Source organism: Aegilops tauschii, chromosome 6 (assembly GCF_002575655.3).
Source record: "Aegilops tauschii subsp. strangulata cultivar AL8/78 chromosome 6, Aet v6.0, whole genome shotgun sequence".
Lineage (NCBI taxonomy): Eukaryota > Viridiplantae > Streptophyta > Magnoliopsida > Poales > Poaceae > Aegilops > Aegilops tauschii.
Window position 1 is genome coordinate 107797904 of NC_053040.3, and position 18952 is coordinate 107816855.

General features: G+C 43.6%; 1 protein-coding gene and 1 pseudogene across 1 annotated transcript; one reads left to right on the plus strand and one right to left on the minus strand.

Annotated features, from left to right (window-relative positions):
- Window positions 1–292: 292 nt before the first annotated feature.
- On the minus strand, window positions 293–914 carry LOC109784043 (aspartic proteinase PCS1-like; annotated as a pseudogene).
- Window positions 915–6909: 5995 nt separating this feature from the next.
- On the plus strand, window positions 6910–18811 carry LOC109751016 (peroxisomal fatty acid beta-oxidation multifunctional protein). The gene is made up of 18 exons (XM_020309928.3): window positions 6910–7230; window positions 7333–7404; window positions 9587–9649; window positions 9729–9785; window positions 9919–9986; window positions 10110–10191; window positions 10291–10346; window positions 10902–11204; window positions 11744–11830; window positions 13117–13291; window positions 13436–13557; window positions 13799–13962; window positions 14827–15081; window positions 15716–15837; window positions 15971–16092; window positions 16212–16360; window positions 17654–17792; window positions 18449–18811. Exons 1-18 carry the CDS (start codon window positions 7134–7136, stop codon window positions 18494–18496), a joined length of 2181 nt encoding a protein of 726 aa, XP_020165517.1. The 5' UTR covers window positions 6910–7133; the 3' UTR covers window positions 18497–18811.
- Window positions 18812–18952: the final 141 nt, after the last annotated feature.

An 18952-nucleotide genomic window follows, 5' to 3' on the forward strand; every position in this document is an offset into this window, starting at 1 on the left:
ACTCCGCCGACGCCGGAGGCCGACCTCGCTGTCTGATGCGCACGCGCGTCCTTTCTGCTTTTTGTACGCCGAACTTTTCATTCGATCGTCGAACTTGCGACCGCTTGATCGCTGGATTTGTGGCGTCTATTTTGTGAGCGGGAATGAGACTACGTTTGAATTTGCCGCGGCTGGGGGCAGCGCCTGGGGGAGTGGCTGGGAGCTAGGTCGCCCCAGGGGCCAATCTAGCGCCGGTTCGTCTCCATGCCGCTCTTTTTCGGCGCCCTGAGGGGCTGAACGGCTGGAGATGCTCTTAGTCGCCTCGATCCCCTTCCTCGCCGACGCGGATGCTCATGAGCTGGACGGAGTAGGCGACGCCGTCGAAGTACGGGAGCGGCAGGGCTGGCTGGTACAGGGGCTTGTAGTTGAGCGGCGGAAGGTGGGCAGGTCGCTGTTGGAGTCCAAGGAGCAGCACGCCGGCATCGTCGCGGCCGGAGATGTAGCACGAGAAGTGTGGGGTGCTGCCCCGCGAGACGAAGGAGAGGGCGCCTCGGTTCATGCCCAGCAGCCCGGCGCTCGGGACGCCGTCCGGGGACGAGTCGAACGCGGAAGCAATGCAGCGAAACGCCGCACACAACGACGGAAACGTCGGTCGCGAGCGCGCTGTCAGAGGAGGACCCGTCCGCGTAGGAGAGCGATACGCTGCACCTGCTCGACGCCCCGTTGCAGGCCGAGGCGACGGAAGGTCACGGGAGCGGCAATGTGCGGAGGCGCAGGGCACGGCGACGAAGGTGGCCGAGCTCCTCGGGCCGAAGGACATCACGTTGTTCCTGGCGTAGAGCAGCAAGGACAGCTCGCTGCCGGTGTCGAGCACCATGGTGATGTTCTGCGGCGGTGAGCGAGACAGTGAGGGTGACGTTGTGGTGGAACCACATCTTGCTCGACTGCCATGGCAAAACTGCTTGCACAATGAACAGGTTGATTCTCCATGTCAGTCCTTGTCTGCTACATGGTCGTGGATAGGAATCTTGGAAGGGAGCCTACATGTAATGTAATTACCACAATTCTAGAAAGAAATGAGCAGGCTTTTGCAGATTTTAGGTCTCCTTTTCTTCTAGCAAATTATCACATTTTGGGGTCTATTTGATGGTTTCGGAACATCATGAACTAGACCTAGAACTAGAACTACCATGAGAGAATTCATAACATTGATTTTCATTGTGGTTGGGATTTTTTAGATAACTTCGCGCAAGCTAATGCGTCTTTGTTTGTGATGTAAACAGGACAAAAGGGAATTTAGGGCTTGTTCAATAACACTTCGGCTCCAAACCCTATCAACTCTACGCCAGAGCCGGGTCAAACGCGACGACTCCCGGAGTTGAACTCCTGGCTGCTAGGTCGTGGCGTATTGTAATATTTGTGGACTTGAACTCCCGGAGTTGAAAAAAATGTTGATCAAAAGCAACTTTAGAATGATGTTAGTCATTTGAGAGTCATGATAGCCATATTAGAAAATCATTCGTTTAGTAATAGTCACAATAGGCAATTTGACAACAAATTTGCTTCTTGTAGCCCCAAAATTGCTCAACATAGCATCAAAGTTGCTCGAAGAAATAGTTTCTCGAAGGCAACTTAACATGTAATGCTAGTCAACTTGACCGTCATGATAGCCAACTTATGGGAGGACCGAGTTGATAGATAGTCACTATATGCAACATTGCAACAAAGTGCTTCATGTATCACCAAAGTTGATAGATAGTCATGGCAGACAACTTACAGGTGATGCTAGAACACTTGTTAGTCATATTAGGCAACTCAAAAGAACATTGGACTGATAGGTGGCCATGATACATAACCTAACCGTAAGTTTCTTACCTTAATTCAAAAGTTACCTCCCCGTCCACATTGTCTATCTGACAAGAAAAATAGTTCATCAAAAGAAACTTCATAGGTGGCGCTAGGCAAGTTGACGTTCATGATAGCCAACTTATAAAAGCATTGATTTGATATGTAGCCATCATAGGCAGCCTAGCGATGAGGTGTGTTATGTAGCACCAAAGTTGATAGGTAGTCATGGTAGGCAACTTACAGGTGATGGTAGGCAGCTTATTAGGCAACTTATAGGTGATGGTAGGCAACTTGCTATTCATCGTAGCCAACTCAAAAGAACACTTTGATGATATGTGACCATGATACACAACCTAAGCGAAAGATTCTTACTTTAATACAAAAGTTGCCTCTCCGTGACACGAAAGTTGCTTGAGATTTTTTTCGTCAAAAGCAATTTCATAGGAGACACCAAGCAACTTGAGGTCATGATAGCCAACTTTATAAGAGTATTGAGTTCATAGGTAGTCATGATAAGCAACGAGGTGGGTCATGTAGCACCAACGTTGATAGATAGTCATGGTAGGCAACTCACAAGTGATGTTAGGCAATTTGGTAGTCATCGTAGCCAATTCAAAAGAACATTAGGATGATAGATGACCATGATACACAACCTAACCGGAAGTTTCCTACTGTAATACAAAAGTTGCCTCTCCATGGCACCAACCTTGCTTGAGAGAAAAAAGATCGTCAAAAGCAACTTCATAGTTGACACTAGGCAACTTATATGTCATGCTTGACAACTTGGTATTCATCGTAGCCAACTCAAAAGAACATTTTGATGATAGGTTACCATGATACACAACCTAAGCAAAAGTTTCTTACTTTAATACAAAAGTTGCCTCTCTGTGGCATGAAAGTTGCTTCAGAATTTTGTCGTCAAAAGCAATTTCATAGGAGACGCTAAGCAACTTGAGGTCATGATAGCCAACTTTATAAGAGCATTGAGTTCATAAGTCATGATAAGCAACAAGGTGGGTCATGTAGCACCAACATTGATTTGTAGTCATGGTAGGCAACTTACAAGTGATGCTAGGCAATTTGGTAGTCATCGTAGCCAACTCAAAAAAAACAATAGGATGATAGATGACCATGATACACAACCTAACCGGAAGTTGCCTACTTAATACAAAAGTTGCCTCTCCGTGGCACCAAAGTTGCTTGAGAGAACAAAAAAAGGTCGAAAGCAACTTCATAGTTGACACTAGGCAACTTATATGTCAAGCTAGGAAATTTGGTAGTCATTGTAGCCAACTCAAAAGAACATTGAGATGATAGGTGATCATGATACACAACTTAACCGAAAGTTGCCTACTATAGTTCAAAAGTTGCCTCTCTGTGGTAGCAAAGTTGCTTGAGAAACGAAGTTCATCAAAAGCAAATTCAAAGGTGACGCTAGGCAACTTTACAATCATGATAGCCAACTTTATAAGAGCATCGAGTTGATACATAGTCATGATAGGCAAACTGGCAACACGTGCTTCATATAGTAGCAAAGTTGATAGGTAGTCATGGTAGACAACTTACATGTGTGCTAGGCAATTTGGTAGTCATCATAGCCAACTCAAAAGAACATCTGGATGATAGGTGACCATGATATACACCCTAACCGAAAGTTGCCTACAGTAGTACAAAAGTTGCCTCTCCGTGGCACCAAAGTTGCGCGAAGAAAAAAAATTCGCCGAAACATATCGATATGAGATCTAGTTTTTGAATAGCTCATCGCCAAGAATCTAACGGTGAAAACGGATCTTAATTTTGATGCTCCGTTCAAAAGTTATGACTTTAAAAAAAAATTGAACACACAAAATAATTACACATGGGATAAAATCTTTCTTTTTTGAAGTGGATTTTACATCATAGCATTAGGACAAAATCTTACCTATTTGGGGTGTGTGCTCGGGAATGCTAGGGAGCACACGTGTGCTCCCTAGTCGTGTCCTTGATTATTATCATCACTAAGGCATGTCATGTCGAGCCTGATCAAAGGCATTCATAAGCTCAAGAGAACAAGCCAAAAGTTGCGCACTCTTTTCTGGTTTTTTGTATATTATTTTCATGTTGCTCTTTGTGATTGATCATTGTTATCACTTAAGGAATGTTGAGTCCTACCAAAGGCTATTTTATAAGCTCAAGAAAACAAGTCAAAAATTATGCATCTTGAGCAAGACCCTCTTTGCAAACTCAAAGGTCCAATTTCAGATGGCCTTCGAGGTCATCATTCTTCACCTAGATATGGCACAAGAACAAAAAGAGCTTAGTCCGGAAGAGAGAGACCTTCTTAAAAGACTTGAAAAGAAAGATCATTAGGCTGGTCGTGCTTGAGAAAGCTAGGAAGCGACAAAACCTTAGAAAAACTAAGAAAAGGAAATGCCAACACCCGCTATTTTCATTCGTGTCAACCATATAAGGAGGAAGAACTTCATTAATCATCTCAAACACAACAATGGTTGGGTTACCGAACATGGGCATGGGGAAAAAGATTGTCTACCGACACTTCAATAACATTGCTTAGAAAGGCTCTTCACATAACATTGACATCAATTCAGGGATCATTCCCACTCCCAATTGTGACCTTCATGATCTTGGTGAGGCCTACACACCGAGGAGGAAGCAAAGACATTCGGGTTTGCCATGCCATGTGACAAGGCGTCGGGGCCGGTTGGTCCATGGGTGAGTTTTCCATGGTATGTTGGAACACTAACAAGCCAGATATCATGCTTGACATCAACTATTTTTTGGGTCCGGTGCATAGTTTCAAGTTTCATGGAGGCCTCAGAGTTTAAAATCTAGACAAATTTGTCGTCTCTCTATTGATAGGACAAAGAACAATTAACATAAAAAAAGGTTAATGAAAAGTGAGAAAATGAGATGGGGCCATACACAATATCTTATCTTATCCTATGTACCTAAATAGTTCATTCACACTATCTTTATTATCTTAATATGCACGCATCCCACTTTATCATACATGACACCTCATCAAAGGTCCACTCAACATGCATGGGAAAAGATTTTCTATTATATCAAGCTGCTTATACTCAAATTTTTTCTGACTACACAATAGTTTAATACAAAATAATATGTATTCTTAGTTTGTCTCATATACTATTAATTCAATTATCCACAAGCTATAACGTGCGGGGTCTTCTCTTGTACTATATCTAAATAGCGAACCTCACTAATCTATTTCTCTTAACATGCAAAAATGCCACCTGAGCATGCAACATTAAAAAAACCACCTCAACATGCAAGCATGCAAACATGCATGCTCCACTCTATCAAGCTATTTGTATTTAATAAATACTTTGGAACTATACAATAATATAATGTAATAAATCATATGTATTTTTAGTTTTAGTTATCATATTATTACTTCAAATATTTATGTTTTGATACAAACTAAACTTATTAAATATATTGCAAAAACATTTCCGTAAACAACATGTGGGGTGGGGTATCATCTAATATTGAGAGAGCCGGATACCGCACACTCGACGAGATTCCTATTGTAGTCAATCCAGATGTGCCACTGACCTAGCCAATGGGCTACTGCCCTATAGTTCTCTTAAGAAAGGTTCTTGAGTGAAATAATGCCTTCCCTCACTCCCCTCAACCCTCGTTGCTAGCACAATCCATTATTGTCCCTCGGCGTGACAATCCACTCTCTACCTAACGTCTAACACCAACTTCCTTTCCTCACTGTCGTTCTTTGTCATGAGCGCCTCCAGGTCCGCCCGATTGTGCAGATGCACCATGCCATAGTCACTATCGGCCACTATGTGACAGACGATGGCAAAAGGGACTGATGCCACCGAAAGCTACAACGACCAACGACAAAAGATGCAGAGAACCACTGAATGCTGCACCCGATGATAGCGGAAGTGCGACTAGCCATTGAATGCTAGTATGCTACAACCGGCGATGATGAAAGCTGCAACATGCTACCAACACGAATGGTGTTGTTGCGAGGAGCAACACCGCCACACAAAGCCTCTCCGTCGCCGCGCCGCAATGTTGCGAGCGACAACTACGACCAGCAAGGGTTGGATTTGCAACCAGTGGCCGGGAGCGATGAGCGGCGCATGGCGATGCTTCAAGCGGCGTGCGGTCGAGCCGTGTCGGCTGTCAGCGATGCTTCGTGCGTTGTGCGACGAGTTGCGACAAGTCGGCTACGCTTTGACTGCGTGGCGAGTTGGCAGGGAAATATCAGGTGCTCACATCCTTGTGGTGCTCCCATGCTCCAATTAAAAAACAATTTAAATGTTTCAAATTTCTAGAAGAAAATATGAATGTTCACAAGGAATGTGACTACAACTCCTAAAATTTCTGATCCAAACTCCAAATGCACATTTAGAAACAAAAAGGTGAAATCTAAAATGAACAGTGCCAAAAAAGACAAAAGCAACATTGACAATGTTGACATCTGAATTTGTCTTCTTTGTTTCTCAATATGCATTTTGAGTTCGGATATGAAATTTTTAGAGGTTGTAGTCACTTTTTCTTATAAAAGTTCACGTATTTTTCAGATTTTTAAAAACATTTTAAAACGATTTTTTAAAATGAAATTGGAGCATGGGAAGCACCCTAAAGACAGGAGCACGTGATATCAGCTCGCATCCTTCCTATAGTGTAAATTGCACTAGGCCGGGCTGCATCTAGGAAAACGATCGATCCGAGCGTTTTTAGCGGGCCTGACTGAGAGCGCTTTAAGTTTCATAAGATCCAGTTTCACTTTCACGTGCAAGTTGGGGGAACCAAACAGCTCAGTACTTAGTCTTTTAAAGTCTGATTAGACTTGATGCAGCCTACCAAACGCGTCACATGTGAATTGTGCGGGTGGTTAACGGGGAGATAGGAAGGAGAGACGACCCAAGTTTTTCATCCAACGACCACATGCGCCCCAATCGCACGGCTGGCCAGTGACCGATCAGCGCCCGAGATAGGTCACCCGACGCAACTGCTGGCAAAAAAAAAAAAAAAGGTCCCACGTGGAAAACCTCACCTGCGTTGAGCACACTCGTGTTCCCTCGACCCAGCGGCGGGCACGCTGGACACATCCGCGACCCGATCCACCCACCAGACGCGGCGACTCGGTCCCACTCCCCAGCCCCTCTCTCTCGTCTATCCGTCTTCCTCCCGAGCTCGACAAAACAAAACGTGCAGGTTACTCGTGCCGGTAGCTTCACTCTTCCACGTCTCTTCTCCCCCCACCCCCTCCCCCTCTCCGATCCATCGATCCCCAGGTCCTCGCGGCCGGGTCAGCCATGGCGGGGTCGATCCGCGTCACCATGGAGGTGGGCGCAGACGGCGTCGCGCTCATCACCATCTGCAACCCGCCAGTCAATGCCCTGCACCCCATCAGTAACGCCCTCCTCTCCGTTCCTCTTGGGGTTGGGGTGGGTTTCCGTCGGGGCTCCTCCCGCTAGTCTAATGCCGTGCGCCGGTTCGGCTCTCCCCGTGCAGTCATCCAGGGGCTCAAGGAGAAGTACGCGGAGGCCGCTGATCGCGACGACGTCAAGGCCATCGTGCTCACCGGTGAGATCCTCTTCGCTGGTGGACTCTGTTTTATGTAGTTGTTGGACGAATTGATGTTAGGAAGTACTAGTAGCAATTTTGTTTTGTTTTCTGTGAAATTCGATAAACACCCAGCTATTTCTGTATTATACTAGGACCAATTAGGATGGTACTGGAGCTGTCGCCATCGTGTCATTTCATTTGTGCTGATCCCAGTCATCTTAGTGGTGGCGTTGCTTCAGTTTTTCAGTCAGCGTTGCTCGAGTTATTTTTAGGATGCTAGCCGCTTGGCTGAAAGTGGGAATCTCGCTAAAATTGTTAACTGAAGTACGAAGGGAGCTGCTCCTTGTCATAGAATTTTGACTGCACGGAAGCTCCCCTGCTTCTGCACAGGTCAGAAAATGGGGAGCGGGTGTAAGTGCTTCTACTGGAAGGACATAGCCTGAGAGCATCTCCAGCCGCGCCCCCAACAAGGCCCCCCCGGCGATTTTTCGGCCGCCGGCGCCAAAAAAACGGCCCAGTCGCGCCCCCAAGGGCCCAGTTTTTGCCGGCTCAGGCCGAAATTGGCGCCGGCGGACCCAACCCGAACCCGGCGCGTTGGGGGGCGCTCGGGGGCGCCGGGCGAATCGTTTTTGGCGCGAAGAGCCGCGGGCCCCCCTTGCCAGCGACTCGACTCTCTTCTCGCCGCTTCGTTGTCCTCATGGCCTCGTTCCCCGCGGCGAATCAATGCCAAAGCTGCGCGCGCTGCCGCGCCGCCATCTTCACGAGGACGAGGCTCGCCTCCTTTTCGAGGCCGAGTACCCGGTCCCGCCGGACATGCGGGTGCCCGGGGCGTGGAGGATCAGCGCCGGCGGCGTGCCGGTGCCACCACCACCCACCGGGGCGGCGCGGCGTGCAGAGATCGCACGTATCCGCGCGTCCCTGCCGCGGGCGGCGAGGGAAGGCCCGCGGTACACCCCCGACAGCCCGCTCTGGGAGCCCTACTTCCGCCGCCGCCACGCTGAACAGCTCGAGGCGACGAACGGCGTCGTGCCCTCCGGCAGGCTCAACTCCGAGGGCCGGCGCCGGTGGTGGGGCGTGCCCGGCCGCACGTTGGAGGCCGTCCTCGAGTACATTGAGGGCGGCAACACGCCGCGCCTCGAGTACCCCTCTCCCCCGTCCTTCTCACGCCGCCGTGGGACCTCCTGGACGCCGAGGCGCATGGAGCGGCCCGGGGCGTCCTCCTCCTCGTCCGGCCGCTCGTCCGGCTCTCCCTGCCTCCTCCCCGTCAAGCCGGAGCCCCAGGACACGCCTGTCAGCGCGCGCACCCGCAGCTCCGGCGTCCGCATCGGCGACTCCACCCCCCCTCCGGCTGCTTCGTCCTCGTCGAGCCCAAGCCGGAGCCCGGCCTCCCCCCGGAGTACGAGGAGATAGCCCGGCGCGGCTTCTCCGACGAGGAGGCCCTATAGTGGGCGCGGGACGACTACTACCGCGACGAGATGGTCCGGCAGCGCCGGGCCCTGGAGGAGATAGAAGCCCGCAAACGTGGGCGCGAGGACGAGCACGGCGTCGTGATCCTCGACAGCGACGACGACGAGGACGCCCCCGGACCGTCCAACTCGCCGCGCCAACCAGGGGAGGGATGCAGCAGGGACGGCGGCGGCGGAGGCGGCGACTACACGCGGTTCTACAGCCTCCTCGGCATGTAGAACTGCAAGGGCGGGCGGCGGGCGGCGAGGGAGACGGCGAGGAGTGGCGATGGAGACGGCGAGGAGCAGCCCCTAGCAGTTTTTTTTCTTTTTTTGTAAAATATGTTTAAATTTGAACGAACTCGCCGATGTTTGCGCTAAATTTGAGCCGTGTTTGCGCCGTATTTAAGTTTTTCAAGAAAACGTGGGCGCCGCGACTGGGGGGCATCACGCCCCCAGCGCGCGGTTTAGCGCCGGTGCGCCCCCAGGGGGCGATTTTCAGCCCCTCCCGGGGGGCCAACGGCTGGAGATGCTCTGACTATAATCTGGATAGGAGACGTATATGGTACTATGCCTGACCTACCACAATAAGAGGCATACTTCTTTTTTGTCACTGCACACACAGAGGGGGCCTTCCGGCGCAGTGCATTCGAGGGATGTGGGCAAGGGGTTAAAAAAGATCAATTCATGAAACTTGCTATTTCTGATACTTCTTGCTGTTCTGTATTATTATTACTTACTTTAAAATTTTATAGGTGCTGCGGGGAAATTCTGTGGAGGCTTCGATATCAATGTCTTCACAAAAGTTCATGAGACTGGTAAGGGGTGTCTTCATTAGCTTTTTTGGACAAACTATTTTATTTTCTTACACATTGAACATGGGTTTGCACTTTGCAGGAGATGTGTCACTTATGCCTGATGTATCTGTTGATCTTGTATCAAACATGATGGAAGGTTTGGCATTTTTGTTTCTTGTTTTTTCATAGTTTCTATTATTATTTATGAATGATGGAACTCTTTAGGTACCACTAATTTGTATTGAGATCACAATATCTGGGCCTGATTGTGAAAACCTCTTTACATGTAGATGGCAAAAAGCCTTCTGTTGCTGCAATTCAAGGCCTTGCTCTTGGTGGTGGTCTAGAGTTGATTATGGTCTCTCATTTTTGTTGCTATCCCATAGAACATTTTTACAGTGATTTATCATTTTTAACTTGTAGCTGAACCTAAGTCCTGTTTATCTTATAAACGACAAATTTTTAAAAAAAAATTTGTCAGGGTTGTCATGCTCGGATATCTACCCCTGAAGCTCAACTTGGATTACCAGAGCTAACTCTTGGCGTGATTCCTGGATTTGGAGGTAGGGAATTAGGGATACATCTTTTTCCGGCAGCTTGAAATAATGATTTTATTTGCTTGCTTTGTATTGGGTTCTGAAACCTTTTCACTTATCATGTAGGAACTCAGCGTCTACCGAGGCTTGTAGGTCTGCCCAAAGCAATAGAAATGATGCTGGTAAGTCTAATCTATCTTCTGTGTAACTTGTTATGCTGCCCTAGCTGCGTCAAATAAACTTCGTCTCCTTAGTTGATTAACATATGCAAAGTACATTAACCTAGAGGCATATAATAGTGAAAGCCAATTTTAAGTTAGTTGCTTGAGTTATATTCATTCATATTCAACCATGATAGTATAAGATTTTCAAAGAACAATGAATTTTGAAAAACTAAAGCATAAATAAGAATCTCATTCCAAATTGTTAATGCCTGGTACATGTATGTAGCACCGAACATATTAGACACCCATTTTTTTTGAACCAACATTTGTGATTTGTGTTGAAAAATAGCTTCAGTGTAGAATTCATTGATCTTAGTTGCATTTTCATATTGTGAATATGGTTTTGCATGATAATTTATTTTACGCTTTAGAGTTCGCCCCACCTCAAAAAAATTCCGTCCTCTGCCACTGAGTGTATATGTAACGATCATCTGGAAATTAGTGTCAACCTATGTTCTTTCTTACTCCTATCATGTTCAATTATAATTAATGCATTCATAACATTTGCTTCAGCAATCGAAGTTCATTACGGCGAAGGAAGGAAAAGAACGTGGTCTTATTGACGCTCTTTGCTCCCCTGATGAGTTGATAAAAATGTCACGTTTTTGGGCTCTGGAGATTGCAAATTACCGCAAACCTTGGATAAAATCTCTTGGCAGAACAGATAGGCTTGGTTCACTGTCTGAAGCTCGTGCTGTATTAAGTATGGCAAGACAACAAGCAAAGAAGGTTGCACCAAACATGCCACAGCACCAGGCCTGCCTAGATGTTGTTGAAGAAGGTGTACTGTATGGAGGCCAGTCTGGTGTTGTGAAGGTTTGAATTTCCTATTTGTCTTAGTACATACTCTAATACCATCTATGTGCTTCTCTTAGTCAAACATTTAGCTGGGCACCATATCTCCCCAGAACTTCTAGAGATTAGGCTGGAATATGCCCTAATTTATTAATTGCTGATAAGCATAAGGTAAGAAAGCCCCTAAGCAGCCATGTCTCTACAGTCAGTTTCTCAGAAGAACTTAGATTTCTTAGCTGAATTTTGCCCAGGGTAACAAATTAACTTGACAGTTACGTTGGTATCAGTGCTCTGCATGACTTAGGCTCCATTCGGCATTGTGTTGGATTATGCTAATCCAGCTTATCTACGCAGTTTTATCTAGTTTACTGTTTGTATCCCTACTTCCACAGCTTCTTTAGCAGCATATTATAAAACAAGTTCAGCACAACACAATTTAGCAACCACAGGCTGAGCCTTAAAAATAATACTAACAAACTTTGATGTAGACAACAATTGTTTCTTCGTTCTGTTCTTATTACTTATACATGTGTTTGGTGAAATCTACCTAAATAATGCAGGAAGCCAAGGTTTTCAAGGAGTTGGTACTATCAACAACGTCAAGGGCACTTGTCCATGTATTTTTCGCCCAGCGTTCCACCACTAAGGTTGCCCTCCTATTTACCTTCTCTTTTCCTGATTCACTTCTCATGTGTTGCCACTGTCTTGATTTTGCATTACATAGTTAGCCTAACTTGGAAATACTTCCAACCCTTTGTTTTTAGTTATTTTACAAGCAGTTACACTGCGTCAATGCCTATCTGCAACTCCTTGGTTATATCTATTTCTACTATCAGAGAACAAAAGTAGAACTTTTAGAGCTCTTTTAACTTTATAAATGCACTAGCATACCTCTTAAGAGGTAAGAGCAGACACATCCAAACTGTCTGCCGGTATTGGTAACAAATAGTATTTTTTTGCTAACCTGCTACCACCGTTAACTTTGGTCTCCTTACAAATGGAAAGTGTAATTAATTTACCTTAACCTTGGTAATTACCATCACCCATTAAAAAGAAAATGGATCATAACTAATCTTGTTTTTTTCAGTTGTAGAACATAATTAAACAATATATACAAGCATGTGCTATGACATGTGATGTTACAAGTTCCTTTGAGTACAGCCTTTGCCCACAGACGCATGTCGTTACAAGCTTTTATTATTTTTCATGTAATCAAATAAGTACTTCAAGACATTTTAGTTTTTCACCATTCAAATTAACTATGTGAGAAGCAAATTCTGCTACATGAGAAGCAAATGTTGGATTCTGAAATATAATCATGTAATTTTCATATTTGAATAAACCCATAGCTCCCCCGCAAAAAAAGAACAAACACATAGCTCATATGCACGACCATGTTTGAAAAACAATACTTAACTTCTTCGTATAGTAGGAATGCGTAGCAATATTTGCATATTATCAACTGCTGAATTTTCAGTTATATTATTTCTTTTTATGCTAAATATCCAAATATATAAGCCAGTTGTACCTATTTAGGTCATGGATGACTTATCACCTTTTAGGAGCATCTTAATTATTTTCAAACTTCTACATGTATGCTTACTGCAATATTTCCCCTTCTGTTCTTTGTGACCCAAATTAATTTCTTGTCCATTTATTTGTGTAGGTGTTAATTTTTGTTTGTACCACCATCCAACCAGACTACGTTACAGAATACGATACATGATCTTAACTAACCATGCAACCAGACTATATTACAGAATATGTATGATGCATGATCTTAACTAAGCTTTGCTCAAATTGCATGCCATATGTGAACACATCAAAGCTAAATTGCTGCAAGGATGCCATTTGATGTGTCAACTTTTGTTTTGCCCTCTTTGGTTATTTGTAACCTGGTGCACTGTCTGACTCTTACAGTTGATTTTTTTAGGTACCAGGTGTTACTGATATTCAACTCAAACCTAGGAAAATAAGAAAAGTTGCTGTTATTGGTGGTGGTCTTATGGGCTCTGGAATTGCAACCGCCCTTCTTGTTAGCAATATATCTGTTGTCCTCAAGGAAGTAAACCCTCAATTTTTGCAAAGGGGACAAAAAACAATAGCAGGTCAATTTTGTGAAACTACTGTAGCATTTATTGGGAATTTCTTTCTGATGGATATTTGGATTTTGATTTCTTGTTGGTGTAATATTTAAACATCAAGTTATTATAAATGATGTTACTGAACAACACCGATGATCTTTTGCACAGGAAATCTTGAAGGCCTTGTCAAAAGAGGCTCACTGACCAAGGATAAAATGAGCAAGGCAATATCACTTCTCAAGGGTGCATTGGATTATTCAGATTTCAAGGATGTTGATATGGTTATTGAGGTTGTCCTCATATAATTTATGATTTACTCAAGACAAATAGTTGTGCATATTATTTAGGGTCCCTCTAGTGTGTGAAACTTATATTCATGACATTGTAGTGCATTAATGAATCTTATGAAGGTTTCCATAAAATTATTATAGGGAATTTTAATAGATAACATTGTACGGTTATGCAATCTATTACATAGTCACATAGCACATTTGCTTGTTAGGTTCTGATGCCACAGATCTTCTCTTGTAGGCTGTTATCGAGAAGGTTCCTTTGAAGCAATCAATTTTTGCTGACATTGAGAAAATCTGCCCACCACATTGCATACTTGCAACGAACACGTCCACCATTGATTTGAATATTGTCGGCGAGAAGACAAATTCTCAAGATAGAATTATAGGGGCTCATTTTTTCAGGTTAGTCTTTCTCTTTTGAGTTATTTTTTAACACTCCCTGATAACTAGCAGTGTTCCAACTTAAGAAGTGTGCTTAGGACTTATGAATGAAGGCTACTGGAACCGTCAACACTTCACATCATAAAATTTGTTAACACATGCATGTAACTATCGAATCATTGACACCATATATTGGAATTTAACTGCATGCATCTAATTTACGGTGGGACAGCAAACTTATTCTACATAGAAGGAAATTTGATTGTTATGCTAACAATGAAGTTATCCTGAGCGCTAAGTGTTAATGTGTGAACTTTTCATGGAAGTTCCATAATATTCTAAAGTTACTAGATGTAGGACAGGGCTATTCTTGATGACTCTTTACTGCATGATAATTTTTTCCGATGCTAATACTCCTTACAATTCAAACACAAGGCAATGACCGAACAAAACCTTTTCACAAGTATTATTTCTGAAGGAATATCCAAAAATAAATCATAACCCGTTCTTCCAAATGGATAACCATCATCAATTCCTGCAGGAAAAAAATGTATAATCTATTGTTCTGCTCTTTAATCAATAGCAAAATGATGTTTGCATGTCCCAAACGACAAGTGGGCAATTTTGTTTGATTTAGCACAATTTCAAGTTAGATGCCTTCATAAGGTAGTAGATGTTGCAATATGTTCTTATAAGAATCTATTTTGGGAAGTTATGAGAAGCTATTTCTATTGAACTTTCATACAAATGTTCGGAAAATATGTTACAGACATGGAATTGTGGAAATAACTCTCCTTGAATTTTACTGAATTGGATGATATATCATTCCTTAAAGCTTTACTTGCTTATTGAGAAGGCGACTTGCTAATTTTATGTTATTTACAGCCCTGCTCATATTATGCCCTTGCTTGAAATTGTCCGGACGGAAAGGACATCACCACAAGCTATCCTTGATCTCATTACAGTTGGGAAAATAATAAAGAAGGTCCCTGTTGTGGTTGGCAACTGCACAGGCTTTGCAGTAAATCGTACATTTTTTCCTTACGGACAAGCTGCTCATCTTCTAGTTAGTCTTGGAATTGATCTTTTCAGAATTGATCGAGTAATAAGTAACTTCGGCATGCCAATGGGACCTTTTCAGTAAGTGCTTCGACTCTGTTTTTATGCTCATGTGTGGAATGATGGCCAATGGTCTCAAATTAAGTTCCTTATGTGAATGAGCATGCAAATATTCCCATTCAACTATAGACAATTTGTTTTCTATTTTTTGATGAAAATGTTCCAGTATGTATTGTCCGCTCACTTACCTAGAATAAAATGGATGCAACCCACTTCAGAGCAATTTTACTATAATCTTATGGTCCACTAAGAGTCTATGAGCATGTAGTTGTGATAATATTACTCAAGGAAAAAAGGGCAACTTATTAGGATATTTGCAATCCACCTAAAAAAAGAATATTTGCAATCAAAGAATTTGAACTTAATCAATAATATCTGCACAAATATATAGATCAAGCATTATTCACTCTAAATAATGTTGTAGTATATGTTAAATAGAAGTTGATGGTGAAAGTTGTGTTCTGCTTTAGAGACCATGTCAATTTCAAAATAATTTACTGACACTTTATTTGTGATATGCTTGTTGTGCCTTAGCTAACTTGCTATACAATGGACAGAACAGTGCAGTGCTCAGGCATCATCCATTGACTGTTCCAAAAAAATTAATCATGATTCACATGAGTTCTTATGTTTGGCTGTTTCCATTCCCCTGCAGACTCCAAGATGTAGCTGGATATGGAGTAGCTTTGGCAGTAAAGGATATATATGCAGCTGCCTTTGGAACACGGAATTTTCGCTCTGGTCTAGTGGAATTGATGGCAAAGGATGGACGGCAGGGTATGCTTCTGAACATGCTTTTGCTCCAGCTATGGGTTACAGTTAATAGGATGAGATGCGACTGGACCAATAGTTACTGCACCATTCGCATATATGCATTTTTCACTATTGAAATTTCCCTGTTACTTTACAGGAAAAATCAATGGAAAAGGTTATTACTTTTATGAGAAGGGTGGGAAGCCAAAGCCTGACCCTAGTGTTCAACATGTGATTGACGAGTACAGAAGACAGACAAAGACAATATTCGGTGGAAAGGTTTCCCTTCAGTCTTTCTAACTGTCTGTGACATTGTTTCTGCATCTATGAAAAATATCATGCTATCTCATTTGTTAATGGAAGGTTTTTCTGATGTTGATACATTGACTTGCTTGCAGCTTGTTACTTTATCGGATCAAGATATATTGGAGATGGTTTTCTTCCCAGTCGTTAATGAGGCATGCAGGGTCATGGATGAAAATGTGGTCATCAGGGCTTCTGATCTTGATATTGCATCTGTCCTTGGGATGGGCTTTCCCAAGTACAGGTAGGCAACTGCTGCTTATCTCTGACTGTCCTAAATCCTAGTTTACCACTGACAATCTGCATTCACTCGAAATATGATTAAATTTGATATACAAGTTGAGATTCTACTGCTGGCTATAAGCTATTTTTACAACTAATGAACCTAATTTAATACTCCTTCTGTCCCATAATATATATTTATAATACAAATATATACCATATGAAAATATATTTCATGATTAACCAATGGTTGATTTGGTATTCCAGATATTGATAAAATTTTCTGTAAACTTGGTCAAAGTCTGACTTCGAAAAATCATAATAATCACTATATTTTTGGGACACAGAGAGTACATACGTAGGCTAGCATTGTCTGTCTTATATCAGAACGGATTTAAGGCCGATCGATTAGGAGCGGTAGCGGGTGAGCGGCTGGCGTGCACGTGGGAAGAAACAGAGGCACGCGCGGGAATAAGTGGCGGTAGGCGAGAGCACGAGTGGGTGGGTGTGGGCGAGATCCATGGGAGCACACGAGCATGGGCGGGTGCGTGTGGGAAGTGGTGTCATCCAGCTGGGTGGGGGCAGGCAGGCAGTCTGAGTGTGGGCGTCACACGAGGGAAGCAGGTGGCTTCAATCCTGGATAGTGCGGGCTTCACGGCTTCAATCCGAGCATGGTAGTGCGGGCTTCACGCGGGGGAGACGGCTGTGGGCTTCGATCGGAGGAGAGCAGGGACAAGCTGGAGCGAGTATGTGGTCGAGGTGATGGAAAAGCAGAACCGAGGGAAGATCGACCGAGAGAGAAATCGATCTGGAAGAGACCGACCCGACGAGATCGATCGAGGGAAGGACGCGCTGCGGCGTCCAGAGTGAAAAAATAACCCCTAAACTGTGAGCTCTGATACCATGTGAGGAAATATGCAACTTGTATTTCCATGAGGCCATAGGTCAATATATATACACATGCAGGTGTGGTAAATTTGCAGAAAACCCCTTATACAGTGGGGATATTACATGGCTATATATATAATTGTAACAAGCATTTGAAGCTAGTGAGTTAGCTCTATAGCTGATTATTTTTTAAATCGCCATGTTCTTATCTTCTGCTCAGTTTAGCTGATAGCTTTAGTGATACTCAAGCAGTTTTTAGTTTAGTAAATATATCTGCAACCTATAATTTACCCAATGTAGGATACAGTTCCTGTTAGTTGTAGTCCTCTGTACAATGTGTATTTTGTCATTCAATTTTACTGTCAATTGAAGGAGGTGTGGTGGTTACTTTGGAGTATTAGTTGTAATCTGTAGTCTTTTAATGAAGGGGCGGCCTCATCTTCTGGGCTGATACGGTTGGAGCATCTTATATACATTCAAAGCTTAGCAAATGGGCTGAAATTTACGGTGATTTCTTCAAACCATCATCATACTTGGAGGAGAGAGCGAAAAGCGTCCGACCACTGGTACACTCTTGCATTCTCACTCTTTCTGATGGATTATCTTATCATAACTGACTGACTAAGTCCGACTTGTTGCATATAGATTTTGTGATTACATTTTACATACAAATAATGATAAACATAAAATATTCAAGATTGTCATATTTATAATCAGTGTATGACTTGTTTAACATAGTCTGCTGTGTCATTGCTGGAAATTATTTATTGACTTACAGTAAAAAAAAATCTGACCGGCAACTGTCATCAGTCTTGTTTTTTCAAGGCTGTTCGTCCACACACGGAAAATACTTGCATAGTACTAGTAGTTGAGAAGCTGGAAAATTAGTAGGTACTCCCTCCGTCCTTTTGACACTATACTAGTATCAAAAAGCGTCCTATATTATGGGACGGAGGGAGTAGATTTTATTTGGGATATGTTCTGGGTTATTGTTAAACAGTGAGAAGTTTCATAGTTGTTGTTCCAAAAGTGGATATATGATAACAGCGTGATGGCAGAAGTTCAAACTGGAGTTCATTTTCTGACCCCTACCCATGCCGTGCATCTTTTGACATAATCATTTTGGGGCATGCTGTCAATTGATTGAAATATTGGGTTGCTCCTATCCTTTTGGTTTTGTAACGTTAAGCCTTGGAAATTAAACATGCCAAAATATCCGCAGGGCGCGCCGAAGACGGCTCAGCAAGCTCCGACGAGGTCACGCATGTGAGGTTCAGCATATGAGGCACTTGGCACGGTTTCTGCTTGAACAGCGTCAACACTGCCTTCGGCACATTTTTGGTGGTACTCAGAAGGACCGCCAGGGCTGATACAACAATCAGAATAAATAAATGTCTAAGCAAACCTTTCTGATTGTAGTTCCCATGCCTCATAACTGTAAATCTGTAACTATATGGTACTGTGATTCTGTTGCAAGTAGAATAAAGAGCAGGTGTATGCTGTATTTGTCGAAGTGTACAACAGAGTCGGACACAGGGGGTTTGGAACTCGGCGCTATATGAGCCGGCAATCTGTTTTCTGATTAGTGCGCGTCGAATGAGCGTTCCCATAAATTAGTTGGGAAAAGAGCATTACGGCTATTTATAGTAATCGACTCGACGCTTGTCTAGACTAGAACCCAACCCAACGAAATTTACCCACCATTTTCCTTCTCTTTTCACCGCAT